The sequence below is a fragment of the Bidens hawaiensis genome, unplaced genomic scaffold (genome assembly GCF_021521415.1).
Source record: "Bidens hawaiensis isolate Kalapana, Puna unplaced genomic scaffold, B.hawaiensis_p1.1 tig00008086_1, whole genome shotgun sequence".
NCBI classification, from domain to species: Eukaryota; Viridiplantae; Streptophyta; class Magnoliopsida; order Asterales; family Asteraceae; genus Bidens; species Bidens hawaiensis.
The window spans coordinates 88,445-105,239 of NW_027491572.1; the positions used below are offsets into that span (position 1 = coordinate 88,445).

At 35.9% G+C, this 16,795-nt stretch overlaps 2 protein-coding genes across 2 annotated transcripts; both read right to left on the bottom strand.

Annotated features, from left to right (window-relative positions):
* Positions 1-968: 968 nt before the first annotated feature.
* LOC143636901 (two-component response regulator ARR6-like) lies at positions 969-2,444 on the bottom strand. Its single transcript, XM_077104383.1, has 5 exons — positions 2,348-2,444; positions 2,195-2,271; positions 2,049-2,126; positions 1,430-1,500; positions 969-1,337 (listed from the first exon to the last, which is right to left on the bottom strand). The coding sequence occupies exons 1-5, from the start codon at positions 2,442-2,444 to the stop codon at positions 1,172-1,174; spliced, it is 489 nt and encodes a 162-aa protein (XP_076960498.1). The 3' UTR covers positions 969-1,171.
* A 6,995-nt stretch (positions 2,445-9,439) lies between these two features.
* LOC143636902 (uncharacterized) lies at positions 9,440-12,800 on the bottom strand. Its single transcript, XM_077104384.1, has 2 exons — positions 12,129-12,800; positions 9,440-9,511 (listed from the first exon to the last, which is right to left on the bottom strand). Exons 1-2 carry the CDS (start codon positions 12,798-12,800, stop codon positions 9,440-9,442), a joined length of 744 nt encoding a protein of 247 aa, XP_076960499.1.
* Between the last annotated feature and the right edge of the window lie 3,995 nt (positions 12,801-16,795).

Consider the following 16,795-nt stretch of genomic DNA (forward strand, 5'->3'; position numbering starts at 1 on the left):
AATCTTTATGACTAGTAAATTATTTAATATTAGTACTTACTTCATAAAATATATTTTGTTATGATTTTGTGTTTGATTTTATTATTAAAAGAGGAGATTATGTAAGATCATTAAAATACTTTTAATTTTTGAAAACCCATAATAGAATTCAAACTGAATAAAAGTTAATGCTACGTCAGTAAATGATTGACAAATGTTATATGGGTTAAGAGTGAGACAAGAGGGATGTATTGGATTCGAAACCTCGTGGTTCGATTCCAACAGAGGAGAACAACATTGTTCTAGGGTTGAACTTGAAGAAAACGGGTGATAAGCCTTTGGTGTCTCCTGATAGCCAATTACACTAAACACGTTAAAAAAATGAAGTGGTAATAAATAATACTCTCACGGTATGTAATCTCATTCAATAAAATCTTAAACCAAGCATAAACTACGTTCTTTTTAACTATTTAACGACAACGTAATAAAAACTATTAAGGATAAATCACAAACAAGTGAACAAAAAGTTAAAAAAACCAACATTGAACAAAGCCAATTGGTCAAAGTTAAATAGTTAAATTCGACCATGTTCCTCACCCAAATGTACGAGTTCACCTTAATATCTTCAAGAATCGTGTCCGCCACCTCTTTATAGTTGTAAAATACCCTTATTTTGATCCCTTCAAATGCACCATAATGAGAAGGAGATGAAACTTTGCCCCCAATTTTCTATTAAGTTACCGTTCCGAGAAGTTTCTCCATAAATTCCGGACTACTAGTAACCAAGTCCCCACTAGAACGTCAGTTTTTCCCAACGGTTTTCACTCGCGCCCAAACCTCATTCATTAACGAGAAAGATATATATGGTGAGGCTTTCAAAGCAACACCCCACACATCACAAATGGTGGTTTAAACAAACACACCCGCTTTCCACACAAAAAAGTTGCTCTTGGGGACACATTTAACCGAATCAAACAACAAATTATCACGAGGCATAAACTAGGTCATAACTTATATTCATCAACACAAAAAAGGTCATGTTGTGTGCCAATCACACAAACATACAACAGCCCATATTGTTTCCTTATGCATAAATATGCTTCAACATATACAATATTCGACCGCAAAAAAAACTACTATCTCATTTCCTTGCTAGTGTTAGTAAAAAAGGTTTTTCATCTTCAAGATTCAATCAGCAAAGCTTGGGTGCAGGTGAAACTGGTGGAGACATGGATGCATTCATATGACATGAACGTGGCAACCGATTTTTGGTGTTCAAAATTGTATCTTTCAAGCGTGTAACATCCGATAGCTTTACTGGCTTCAGGAGATAATCTTCAGCTCCTTCTTCCAAACATCTGTCATTCCCAAATTAAAAACAAAATCAATTCAATCTCTCTATGTTTTGAACTTGTCTTGTGATTATAAAATGCATAGATATCAATCTTACCGGTCAATGCGTGTTAGGATGTTCTCAGATGACATGATAACCACTGGTATCTCCTTCAATGTTGAAGAATTCTGTCATATCATAAACATTTTGGTGTTAGATAACCATGATGATAAAGTTCGTGTCGCAAATTTGAAATTAAAACACATAAATTAAGACAAAATTAGGCTAAAAACACATATTGAGACAAAATTTGGGCTGAAAACACACAAATTGACATAAAACTAAAGGATAAAAACACACGAACCGACAAAATTATGGCTAAAATTACATGAATTAAGACAAAACTAGGGATAAAAACGCACACAGACGTATTTAGGGCTAAAAACACATATATTGACCCAATATTAGGGCTAAAAACACACATAATAAGACAAAATCAGGGCTAAAAACACATAAATGGAGACAAAATTAGGGCTTAAAACACTTAAATTGAGACAAAATTAGGGCTTAAAGCACATAAATAGACATAAAATTAGGGATAAAACACATAACTTTGCAAAATTAGGGCTAGAAATGCATAAATTGAGACAAAATTAGTAATAAAAACAGATAAACTGACAAAATTAGGGCTTGAAACTTATGATATGAGGCAAATTAGGGGTAAAAAGAAAGCAACCTTAATTTTCTTTAACAGTTCGTATCCAGTCATCCCAGGCATGGAATAATCGGTGATGATCAAGTTCACCTTCAAATCCTGCATCATTAAACTCATTCAAACATCCATCCATCTAATCAATAAACATGTATATAGTTTGAACTTACATCAAATCGCGAAGAACACGTGTCATCATCTAACCTTAGGTACTCCAAGGCTCTGCTTCCGCTATCCACAACCGTAACTGCAACAACAACAACAATAATAATCAACACTCAATCCAAAACCACAAATCATTCGTCTCCACAAAAAAAGGCTACCTTTGAAGGAGGAGACCTTGAGCAGCTTCTCGATCAGTTTCCGATCGATGTTGCTGTCATCAACGGCCAGAACGTGTAACTCTTTAGCTGCCTCCATTAGAGAAATTGAATTGAAGGTAAAGCTGAAAGCTATTGTTTGAAATGAAATGCTTAATATGTTGGTGTAAAGGTACAGTGTTGTTGTGTGTATATATTATATATAGGGGCCAGGGGACAGGAAGGAGGAAAGGATCTTATGAGATCTGGCTTGGTATAATATAATATAATAATATAATATAATAATATAATATTATTATATTATATTATTATAATATTATATTATTATATTATATTATATTATATAATAATATAATCACACATGCCGATTTTGTCATTGTCTCGGTCTGACCCACCGCCTTCTTTTTATTTAGTTTACCATTTTACCCTTTTCGTGTTTCAAGTCACACGTCTTGGCTTCATACCGCAACCGACCAACTTTCTTCCACAAGAAATAAAGTATAATAGTAGAGTTAATGGCCATTTTCGTTCCTGTGGTATGCTACTTTCGCCACTTCAGTCCAAAATTTGTATTTTTGTCAATTTAGTCCTCATAGTTTTAAATATTAGCCATTTACATCCTATCCGTCTAACGGCATCCAGCTATGCCGTTAGTTTAAGGGTATTTTTGTCTTTCTCCTTTTTATTTTGAGTTATTGGTCATTTTCGTCCCTGTGGTTTGATACTTTTGCCAATTCAGTCCAAAGTTTGAAATTTTGTCAATTTAAGTCAGTTTTTTTCTATAACCCTAGAGAGCATTATCCAAGCCCATAACAAGTCTGCATTTACTCTGTCGACAGCAGTAATCATACCCCCTCCTCTCGTATTTAGTTTCTAGACGGTTCCTAAACTCTCCCCCATGGTGGAATTCAATGGTAAAGTGGTCAAAGCAATTCCGTGAAACCGAATTGTACGGAAAAAACTAAAAATCGTTTCTTTGATGAATGCATAATATTTAGGGTTTAGAGATTAACATATCATAACGAAAATCTGGGTCGTAATCAACTATTATACATTAATCAACAAAACAATTTTTAGTTTTTTGTGTATAATTCGATTTCAGGGAATTACCTTGACCACTTTACCATTGAATTCCACCATGGAGAAGATTTTAGGAAATGTCTAGAAACTAAATATAAGGGGGGGTATGATTACTGTTGTCAACAGAGTAAATGCATACTAGTATTTGAGGTTGCTTGATGGTTTTGGGCTTGAATTATGCTCTTTAGGGTTATAAACAAAAAACATAAAAAATAAAAAAAAATGAATTTAACTGAACATTAAATTGACAAATTTTCAAACTTTGGACTGAATTGGCAAAGATATCAAACCACAGGGACTAAAATGACCATTAACTCAAAATTAAAAGGAGAAAGACAAAAATACCCTTAAACTAATGGCATAGCTGGATGCCGTTAGACGGATGGGACGTAATTGGCTAAAATTTAAAACTATGAGGACTAAATTGACAAAATTAAAAATTTTGGACTGAAGTGGCGAAAGTAGCAAACCACAGGGACGAAAATGGCCATTAACTCTAATAGTATTTGGAAATTTAATGATGTTTGTTTGTGTATTTGGAGGACAAGATACGAAAATACTTTTGTCAGTACGTCTTACACGGCTTCTGTTTTCGGAGGGATAGGAAGATCAAGTGGTGGACCTTTCTTTGTATTAAAAATAGGTCAGCTTTTAAGTTTTTGTTTTAAAATAATTAGTGTAATTTCCTGTTTTAGTGGTTTTGTTGGGTTGGGCACTTAAGCGTCTAGCATCTTGCTAGGCTTATGTCATTTCAATGAAAGATGACGTTCTAAACAAAATAAAAATATATGATGATATATAGAAGAATATGTAACTTGAACTAGAGTAATAAGTAATAACAATGGAATAACAAATGCAAAATAGTATATTGATTTTAAATATTCAAAATCACTTGAAGACTACATGGATATCATTTAACCCTTTAAATGTATCTTCTCAATAAATTTTTTTATTAAAAAATAGAGTTTTCGTTTAGGATTTTAATTTGGAAGAATTATTTTGAACAAATCATAATCTTTTGGTAGTGAAATTATTCGGTGATATGTGTCTCTTTTAAATTGATTCTCAAACGATCATAATCATATACTGATTGTGAAGAAATATTTATTCTTTTATTCTATTTTGATTGAGATCAAAGAAAATATAATCTCTATTTCTATGTATAAAGACAGGTACATGCATTTGAAAAGATATATGCCAAATACATGCAAGGGCATGATAAATAAAAAGATAAAAGATTAAGTCATTCAATATCTAAATCTTTAAAAGATAAAAGATTAAATCATTCAATATCTTTACATATAATTTTCTTTTAACGCAATGGTGATATTGCTAAAACTTTTAATAAAATAAGTTACATGGTTATTTAAATCACAAATCTTTTAACACCCTAACAACCAATTTATGAATCTAGTCAAAAGTATGCATTAGGGGAATAGGGGTGTTTGGCGTTCCTTCTTTTATCCTCTTCATAACTTATGAATGTTTTTATAAGTCCTTTTAAATTTTATAAGGTGTTTGACATAAGTTTTTTAGGTTTTGACTTATTAACAAAGGTAAAATAAGGAGTTTTCATAAGTTATAATCTTGTGACTTATTAGCTTATAAGCTTGGTAATACCCATTACACCTCTTAACCTTTCAAACCCATTGCATTTCTTTTAAAAAAAATGATGTCCTTTTTAGTCATTTGGCTTTCCTCACCATATAAGTTAATTCAAACAGTTTTTAAAAACTTATTTTTAAAAAGTCATAAGCTAATAAGTCATTTTAATAAAAAGTTATTTTGGATTTAAATAAGCAATCCCAAGCACACCCCAAGTGTAATGGTAGGGTGGGGGAGTCACTTCATGCTACATGACCCAACTTTAACATGTTAAAGTGTTAAACCATTACACTTGACGTAATTTGCGTGCCAAACAAGAATTTGTTTCTTTGGGATTTATCATGTAGCGCCGCTAACTCGCTAAGGGTGAGGGGTGTGGGCCAACTCATTTCTCAAACAAGCAAATCATTTTCTTTGTAGTTGTTATATATAAAAATAAAAAATAATAACTGGGATGTTAGTTATTTAAAGCAACTCTGGTATACAAGTTTGATTAGGGATGGCAATGGGTCGGGTCTGGGACGAGTCTAGGCATTCCCAGAACCGCTTATAGAAACCCGTCCCAGATCCGTCGGGTTTTTATCGGGTAATTACCCATTGGGTTTCGGGTATACCCGCGGGTTTCGGACGTACCCGTTAGAGAAATGTTCTCATGCCGGTGAAGTTAATTTTCCTTTCCTCTCTTTAGTTAATTTATATACTAAGGAAACTGAATTGTCAAATAATTTTTAGTTAATTAATGCACTATAATATAATAGAATATACTTTTTTTAATGTTACTGTATCTTTTAGTCAATTAGTTGAACGGCACACCAGTTAGCAAAAAAATCAAAAATATTATTTTTAATATAACTGTATTAAACATATGTATTTATATATGTATAACAAATATATATATATAAAATTATGCCGGGTATATCGGGCATATAATCGGGTAAATGGGTCATCGTTATCGGGTAACCGTGTATTTTATAAATCCCAAACCCTAATGGGACGGGTAATACCCGTCCCAATTATGTCAGGTTTCGGGTATTCCCGTCGGGTCCGGGTTTGACTGCCATCCCTAAGTTTGATGAATTAATTAGTTAGTTAACTAGGTTATTGACCCGTGCGCTACACGGGTGGAAATAGAAAATTCGTCAATTGAAAACACACACACACACACATACTATCTAACTATTTGAAGAAATGTAATGATACTGGTTTTTCAATAAATGGATTATTTTACATAAGTATGTCAAAATGAAAAAAGATGACCATAAATGAAAATTTATTAATTTATACTTTTGATTTAATTATTATAAGATAATACTGATATGAATATTAATGAAAAGGCTATTGCATTAGTTTAAATTGAAACTGCATCCATACAATTCCTGTGTTTTCTAAACCAAAGCAACATGCAAAGACAAATTGAGTAACAAAAGATTAAGATATGATATAAATTGCTAGTTAAAGCATACGATAATATTGAAAAAAGCATTTAGTAATACATATTTATATTAAAACATCCAAGTTGTGAAATTTTTATTAAATGGTTTTTGAAAATATATTTACAACTTAAAACATCACACTAAAAAAAGACATTTATTTGGTTAATATGCTAAAAAACGTCTGCAGATGGACGGCTAGGATTCTATACTTGGTGAATATTTTATGCATATCATAAATACTTTTTTGTAAAGAAAAAACTTAGCCAAATTTATTAGGAGCTTAAAGGTCATCCAATCTTGAATATTAAATTTTATTTTTCATTTATTAAATTAGGAGAAAATTCTAAGAATGCATTCTTATTTATGGAAATTAATAAGATCATCCAATAAAAATGTAGTAAAATGAATTAGATATATAGATATAGATGTCTCACTGCTTAAGTGGAAGTAATGTAACAACACTTTTAATAGTAACCAACTAACCATGCTCCATTACACTTGATCTAACAAACATGCAATGGACACTTTTAAATACACTTTTTTTTTGCTATGTATCTCAACACCCTTTTGAAGTATGAAACAATGCTTTTTAAAGAGAAAACTGTTATAATATTACTACTAAATTATAACAAGATTAGCAATTATTCCTTAAACTTGAAGAGTTGAAGATGACAAAAAACAAGAACATAAGAGATATACATATATATTCAGTAACTCTTTTTTGATTGTGTGTGTATCTTATTGCTACAAATACAAGATATATATACACACTATACATTCACTATTTGGGGGACATAAGCTAATAATTTGGTTGAAGACTTTCACAATCCACATGCAAATGTTTCCATTCATTCACATGGATGTTTTACCCACACGTTATAACACTCCCCCTTGGATGAAACATTTTCAAATTTCGGGATATTGAATCACTGCCTCATTAAAACCTTGCCAAAGAAAACCCAGTGGGAAAAACCTTTAACTAAGGGAAAAAGAGTGCAGTATATAGCTCCCCTCAAGTTGTAGGTCGTTACATTGTTCGTATATTTCGCATGCCAATATCATGAACATGTTTCCTGAAAGTTACTGTAGGGAGTGCCTTTGTGAAAAGATCGGCTGAATTGTTGCTAGATTGGACATATCTTATTTCAACTTGTTTATCTTTGATAAGGTCTTGAGTATATGAGAAGAATCTTGGAGGTATATGTTTTGTTCTGTTAGTTTTGATATACCCTTCTTTCATTTGTGAGACACAGCCTGAATTGTCTTCGTAGATTGGTGTTGGATTTGCATCTTTCTCTAATCCACAAGAGGTTACTATAAGTTGTGTCATAGATCTTAACCAAACACTAGAATTTTCATGTAGTGCAATGACTTCAGCATGATTTGAGGACGTTGCAACAAGTGTTTGTTTCTGAGAGCGCCATGAAATTGCGGTTCCTCCATTCTTAAACACGTATCCAGTTTGAGATTTTGCCTTATGGGGATCTGATAAATAACCTGCATCTGCATAACCAACTAATCCTTCTTTTGAGTCATTAGAATAAAATAAACCTAAATCGACAGTTCCTTTTAGATACCGGAAAATATGTTTAATGTCATTCCAATGTCTTTTAGTAAGGGATGAACTGAATCTCGCCAACAAATTAAATGCAAAAGAAATGTCAGGTCTCGTATAGTTAGTAAGATACATAAGCGCTCCAATTGCACTGAGGTATGGTACTTCTGGACCAAGAACCTCTTCATTTTCTTCACAAGGACGGAATGGATCATTGTTGACATTGAGTGATCTAACAACTATTGGGGTACTTAAAGGATTTGACTTCTCCATATTGAAACGTTTTAAGAGCTTTTCAGTATAATTCGACTGGTGGACAAGTATTCCATTATTCATATGCTCAATCTGCAAACCAAGGCAATATTTGGTTTTTCCAAGGTCTTTCATTTCAAATTCTTTCTTTAAATGAATAATCGTTTCAAGGATTTCGTTATGCGTCCCAATTATATTTAGATCATCAACATATACGGCTATGATCACAAATCCTGATGTTGTCTTCTTAATAAAAACACATGGACAAATAAGATTATTTGTATAGCCTTTGCTTATCAGATAATCACTCCGACGATTGTACCACATCCTTCCAGATTGTTTCAACCCATATAAAGATCTTTGTAACTTGATTGAACACATTTCTCTGGGCTTTGAGTTTAATGCTTTAGGCATTTCAAATCCTTCTGGAATTTTCATATAGATGTCACTATCAAGTGATCCATATAAGTAAGCTGTAACAACATCCATAAGACGCATTTCTAAATTTTTAGAAACTGCCAAACTGATTAAATATCTAAACGTAATAGCATCCATAACAGGAGAATATTTCTTCATAGTCAATTCCTGGACTTTGAGAAAAACCTTGAGCTACAAGTCTAGATTTATATCTTGTAATTTCATTTTTCTCATTACATTTTAACACAAAAACCCATTTATATCCTACAGGCTTTATTGACTTTGGTGTCATGACAATAGGTCCAAAAACCTTTCGATTGTTTAGTGAATTTAATTCAGCTTGCATGGCATCTTTCCATTTGTTCCAATCCTGTCGACTTTGACAATCATCTACAGATTTTGGTTCATGATCATCATTTTCTTCCATGATATTACTTGCCACGAAATAAGAAAATATATCATCAATATTTTCCATTTCATCTTGATCCCACATTACATGTGTTTGAACATAGTTGATTGACAACTCTTTGTTGGAATCATTTATTTCTTCTTGAGGGAAGGTTATATCATTTACCTCTTCCTGAGGGACGGTTTTGTCATTTTCTCTTTCTTTATGGTCAGTATCCTTATCTTTTCCAAAATTTTTTCTTTTCGAGGATTTTTATCCTTTGAACCGATTGGCCTCCCACGTTTTAAGCGTTTTTGGGATTCATGAGGTGCATTATCATGGTTTTGCTTACTTGGAATCTCAACTCAAGCTGGAGCATTAGCAGCCGGTATATTAGATTTAGTAACCCTGTTTGTATCAGTAAATGCATCAGGTAACTGATTTGCAATTTGTTGTAGATGTATTATCTTTTGAACCTCTGTCTCACTTTGTTTTGACCTTGGGTCTAGGTGTAACAATGATGGTACACACCATGATATATCACTTTCTTGCCTTTTCATTTCTCCCCCTAATGCCAGGAATATTGCCTCGTTAAAATGGCAATCAGCAAAACGTGCTGTAAATACATTGCCTGTTAAAGGTTCAAGATATCTTATGATGGAAGATGTTTCATATCCAACATATATTCCCAACCTTCTTTGAGGACCCATTTTTGTGCGTTGTGGTGGTGCAATAGGAACATATACAGCACACCCAAAAATTCTAAGGTTGGAAATGTTTGGCTCATTGCCGGAAACAAGTTGTATGGGAGAGTATTTATGATTTGCACTTGGTCTCACACGAATTAATGATCCAGCATGCAGAATTGCGTGACCCCAAATAGAAACAGGGAGTTTTGTCCTCATTATTAATGGTCTAGCTATCAGTTGTAGGCGTTTGACAAACGACTCAGCTAAACCATTTTGCATGTGTACGTGAGCAACAGGGTGTTCAACAACAAACCCACAGACATGCAATAATCATCGAAGGCATGCGATGTAAATTCTCCCGCATTATCGAGCCTTACTCTTTTAATGGTATAATCAGGAAAATGTGCACGTAATTTGATAATTTGAGCATGAAATTTTACAAAAGCGACATTACGAGTCGATATTAAGAGACATAAGACCATCTGCTGGATGCGTCTATTAAGACCATGAGGTATCTAAATGGTCCACATGGTGGATGAATTGGTCCACATATGTCACCTTGAATTCTTTCAAGAAACATCGGTGACTCTTTATCAACTTTTAATGGCGAAGGCCTTGTAATTAATTTCCCAAGAGAACAAGATGTGCATTGAGGCATTTTATCTATATTGTGGATCTTTTGATCTTTCAATGGATGCCCATGTGTATTTTCAATGATCCTTTTCATCATTGTAGATCCTGGATGGCCTAATCTTTCTTCATTCCGGGCCACTAAAAGATGAAACGCAGATCAGCGTACATTTTATCAGCACCGGGATGTACGAAATATCGTGACTTATGAGCCTCGTCCATTATGAATGTGCGAAGGTCATCGCGATCGGGAATCCATAAACGATTAAGAAAATAAAGTAAACCATTGGGCTTGGTTTCCAATTGAGATTCCGCACCACACGACATCTCATCATACATATTACCTTCGGTGACGGATTCGTGTTGCGCGTTAAAAAACACGCTCTTCGAGATCATTTTGAATGAGAACACAAGTAAGCAACACGGATTTGACTTGTTTCTTGCGGCTAAGAGCGTCGGCCACGACATTCACTTTACCGGGATGGTAGCGAATCTCGCAATCATAGTCACTAAGCAACTCGGCCCAACGACGTTGCCTCATATTTAGTTCCTTTTGATTAAAAATATGTTGGAGACTCTTATGATCGGTAAATACTACGCATTTGGTACCATAGAGATAATGTCTCCAAATCTTCAAGGCAAATACGACGGCACCACACTCGAGATCATGCGTCGTATAATTCTTTTCGTGAACTTTGAGTTGTCTCGAAGCATATGCTATAACCTTGTCTCGTTGCATGAGAACACAACCTAGGCCTTGGTTAGAAGCATCGCAGAATACAATGAAATCTTCACTACCTTCGGGAAGGGCAAGAATAGGAGCATTGCAAAGCATGTCCTTTAAAGTTTGAAATGCTTCCTCTTGCTTTGACCCCCACTCGTAAGGTTTACCTTTATGTGTAAGAGCGGTAAGGGGCAATGCAATCTTCGAGAAGTTACGAACGAAACGATGATAATATCCCGCCAAACCTAGAAAAGAACGAACTTCGGTGGGAGTTGTCGGTGTCTTCCAATTCTTGACGGCTTTAATATTTGCGGGATCGACATGGATACCTTTGTCGTTAACGATATGGCCCAAAAATTGAACTTCATTAACCCAAAACTCACATTTTGAAAACTTGGCATACAATTGTTCCTTTCGTAGGAGGTCAAGGATAACATGTAGGTGCTCTTTGTGATCGTTTTCGGATTTTGAGTAGATCAAAATGTCATCGATGAAAACAATTAAGAATTTGTCCAAGTATGGTTTACGCACACGGTTCATGAGGTCCATGAAAACCGCGGGTGCGTTGGTTAGCCCAAAAGGCATAACACAAAATTCGTAATGCCCATATCAAGTACGGAAAGCAGTCTTGGGTATGTCATCTTCATTAACGCGAAGTTGATGATAACCCGAACAGAGATCGATCTTTGAGAAGCAAGCGGCTCCTTGAAGTTGATCAAAAGATCATCGAATACGAGGGAGCGGGTAACGGTTCTTGACGGTAAGCTTGTTGAGTTCACGATAGTCGATGCACATGCGAAATGATCCATCCTTCTTCTTCACAAATAAAACAGGTGCGCCCCAAGGAGAAGAACTCGGGCGTATAAAACCCTTATCGGAGAGTTCTTGCAATTGGCTCGAAAGCTCTTGCATTTCAGACGGTGCAAGACGATAGGGTGCCTTAGCAACGGGATTAGCTCCAGGTACGAGATCAATACGAAACTCGACTTGACGAATAGGAGGAAGTCTAACAACATCATCGGGAAAGACATTGGGAAAATCGCGCACAATGGGAATATCTTGAATCTTCCTCTTCTCCTTCTCTTTCTCCACCACAAGCGCCAAAAAGGCAACGTACTTCTTACGCAAATAACGTTGAGCTTGAAAGCACGACATGAGATTAAACTTAGAAGCATGCGTATTACCGAAAACTTTAAGAATACGACCATCTTGAAGAGGTATACGAAGGTACTTATCAAAACAAATGACCTCGACGTGATTTAAAGTCAACCAATCCATCCCAACTAGGACATCGAAACTCCCCATTTGCATCGGAATAAGATCTATACGGAACATGACCTTATTAAGAACTATGACACAATCCCGAATAACCAAATCGATAGTAATCGAATTCCCATTAGCTACTTCTACGGTAAAAGGCTTAGACAACCTATCCCAAGGTTTATCAATAATGTATGCAAAGTCTAACGAAATAAAGCTCTTATCGGCACCAGTATCGAATAACACGGAAGCAGAATGGTTATTAATAGAGAACATACCATTCACCACATTACTTGAGCTTTGGGCTTGATTCGCATTCATCATGAAGGCACGACCATTCGAACCTTGAGGAGTTGGTGCAGCTTGATTAGTCGGAGGGGCTTGAATAGCAGGGACTTGAGCAGTAGTAGTCGGCGGAGCCATAAGTTGTGGAACTTGAGGAGCATAGGTGTGAGGTGCAAAGCTTTAATGGATCGGGGGTTGGTAAGTTTGGACTTGGTAGGCTTGGCTAGTGTAGTACGGTGCGGGAACAACTTGGGCTTGATGAGCATAATACGGTGGGGGCATCACATGGGCTTGATTGGCACGGGCTAGCAATGGGCACATATTGCGGAAATGACTAGGATATCCACAATGGTAGCAAGCACGGGTATTAGGAACACCGGCTTGAGCTTGAGGGTTATTAGCAACTCGAGGAGCAGACAGTGCGGGTTGTTGAGGCGCGGCTCGTGCATTTGGAGGTGCACGACAAGTGTTAGCAAGATGCCCATAACGGTTGCACGAGGTGCAAAGGCGGTAAGTGGTTGATGCGGGATGATGACGGTTATAGATTGAGCACAGAGGGTGCGGTCCATTATACGGCTTCTTGTTGGATGCATTTTGGTTAGGGGCTTGGTTGTTGGGCTGGTTCACAACATAGTTTTGGTGATGAGTCTTGCGATTTTGGCCATTGTTTTTGTTGTTCTTGTGGTAACGGTTGGAGTTGTTGTTTTGGGCAGGCTTAGGATCGGCTTTGGCATCAGTAGAGGAGTCGGCTTTACTCTTTTCAGCAGCAGGCTTAGAGTCCTTTTGGGAAAGTGTACCATCTTAAACGTGATCATCAGTCAAGGAAGCAGCAAGGGTTATGGCTCCCTCAATCGTGAGAGGGTCTCGGCTGACAACCGCGTCACGGAAAATAGTAGGTAGTCCACGGATATACTTGCGGATACCGCGGGACAACGAGGTTACGAGATGAGGTACCACCCGACTTAGTTCCTTGAATCGGCTCGAGTAGGTAGAGTTATCGCCACCAATTTGCTTTAACTCCCAAAACTCTGTCTCAAGCCTTTGCAGTTCATGTTCGGGACAAAACTGTCTTTTCATAGCTTCCTTAAGCTCCTCCCAAGGCATGGCTAATGCTTCATCAACACCTTGGAGGTCCTTGAATGTGGTCCACCAAGTAAGGGCACGTTTCTCGAAAACACTTGTGGCAAAACGAGTCCTTTTGTCGTTCGGACACTCACTATGGATGAAGATGTTTTCCATCCTCTCAAACCAGCGGAGGAGTTTAGTAGCATTCTCCTCGCCCAGGTAAAGAGGAGGTCTGGCACTCGTGAAGTTCTTGTAGTGATAGTTGTTGGTGGGTGCATTCGAAGAACTGGACCCATTCGAGTTAATATTTTGGAGTTGAGCCACAAGCTCGGGCAAGGCGGCAGCGAACTCTTTCGTGATGCGAGCAGCCAAACGGCGATCATGAGCAGCCGATGGACAGCGGTTGCTATGGCGACGAAGTTGAGAAGACATTCTGCGGAGACCAAACGTGAAATTTTATGAGAATCGGGTAAGTTGTGTAAACGAGTCAATGCAAGACAATGAAGAAATGCGACTAATACGTGCTAGTGATTTGTCATGACTTGACGGCAAGTCGCGATTTAAAATAATGTGATTAACTTTTGGGATAGTTAATTAGATAAAATGTTTATTTCAAGTTTAAATGTAAAAATGTTATTGGGTTGGGCTTTCCATGGGCTTCCCATGGCAGCTCAAAACTTAAAATAAATAACGAATTAAACCAAGTAAGTTGGCCTCCCCTGAGCTTTTCATGGCAATTTGAATGGCCCAACTAAATTGTAAAACCAAGCTTCGTGTATTGGGTCTCCCATGAGCATTCCATGGTAGTTTAAATGACCCCAATTACATAACGAGACTTATATATTGAGAATTGGGCTTCCCATGAGCGTTCCATGGCATTTTATTGGCCCAATTAAATAGCGATTAACAAACAATTTGAGTTGGTCGGCCCATGAGCGTTACATGGCATTTTAACTGACCCAACTAATTAACGAATTATCAATTCAATGGAGTGGGTCGGCCCATAAGCGTTACATGGCATTTTAACTGACCCCACCAAATATCGAATAAACGAACAAAAAGAAAGTAGTCGGGATATCTCGTGAACCACCATGGTGTATTTCCGACCAAATAACGGATCAAAACGGGTTGTGAAATGAATAGTTGGTGTGCCCATGGATTTTCATGGATTTTTCACCCAACTAACATTTAAAATAATTAAAACACAATTTTGGAAAGATTCCGAATTTAGCCACGAACCACCATGAATTCGGTTTTTATTAAAGGAATGAGACCGTTGATTGGTCACGTTTGATTCACTTAAGGTCCGGTGGTATGACATATTGTCCAGCTTTGGCCTAGGGGCTCGAATACTGTGGTCATGTTATCCTCCAAGTAAGGAATAGCGTCTTACCTTGGGCTCTCGGAACCGTTTTGTCAAGGCCCGACTCACAGTTATCGTACCCCTTACAGTTACTACCGAACATGTCATACTCCCTTGCCCAAAGGAGAGGGAGTAAAAACAAATCTAGTGAATTCTTAAGGAATTTCCCAAAAATAGAAAGTAAATCTACTAAGGTTTTTTTTTAAAGATTTTTAAGGATTTTTATAAATTTTTAAAGATTTTTAAAAATTTGGAAAATATCTTTGAAAGTAAGGCAAGGCCTCATATTTGGTGTGTGCAATATTTACTAAAATAAAAGATATAATTAACTACTTACTAATATAAAAGATTTAATAAATATTTACCAAAAGTAAAAGATATCCTAAAATATGAAATAAATAACTACCTAACATAAAAAATATCATGAATAATTACCTAAATAAGCTATAAACAATTAGGGAGCAGTTAAATAGTTCAGATAGGCACGTATGGGGTTCCTAACATATGACTAGGACAATTTCTAACCACCTATCTTAAACCATCGGCTCTGATACCAATCTGTCACACCCCAACCTAAGGCGGAAATGCCGGGGCGTGAGCATGATTGCTCATAGCTCGAGGTAACTATCATGCAAAAATATGGTGACAATATCTAATAATTGATTTTATTTCAAATAACCAAAATATCCAAATATAGAAATTCAATCAAACAAGAATCCATAACAATAAAAGAAATAATCCATAATTTAAACTTAAACAAAATAGTTCTTGATAAGGCCTATGGTCTCATCTATCAATCCAAAACTCCAAGTCTTAAGTTTAAATGATAACTTGCATATACATAGAAAATACAATAGGTTTGTCAACAATAATGTTGAGTGAGCAAGTCATTAGTTTTGCAATGATATGTAATGTCACACCCCGACCAATGAAGGTGGAAACGTCGAGGCGCGACATGATTGCTCATTGCATAATGACACTATAAAGTTACAAAATATAAACAACTCATTTAAATCCATATCATCATAAATAACACAACAATTGTACATACAAAATGCCAAATAGATAGATAAACAAATAACTTGTTCTTTTATTTTCTAATATCCTAAAGCCAAGATAATAAGTTTCTTCAAGTAATCCAATCAAGCTAACATCAAACCTGTAACATTGCATAAAATAGAGTTTGTCAACACGAAGGTTGGTAAGCAATTTTCATAGTTTTGGACAATAAGTATATAGTATGAAATCCACAACTAGTATATGAAAACAATAAATAATAGCAACAATTTAGATAATAAAACCGTCAATAAGAATACATTGACGACAATAATGAAATCGTCAATAAGAATACATTGACGACACCTTTCTATATGGGGATACCATATATACTCGGAATTAACGTATGATCATACTTTGATGAGGCTACCCGCCTTAGCAGTCAAGAATTTGCACACAATCATGTAAAGCATATAACACCAAATCGAGCATTTATTTAAGTAAACATATACAATACGTGTTGTGGTTTAAGACTCAAGTATAAATCATTTGAATTTGAATAAGTATACAATGCCACCCCCAAAATGAAAGATGGAAAACGGGGGATGAAAAAGTACTCACATTAACAAGTAACTTGAAAGATAGTGTCGTGAATAATCGGAGAGATCGGTTTAACGAGCAAGACCTATATTAAACAGGTCTTGTGTTA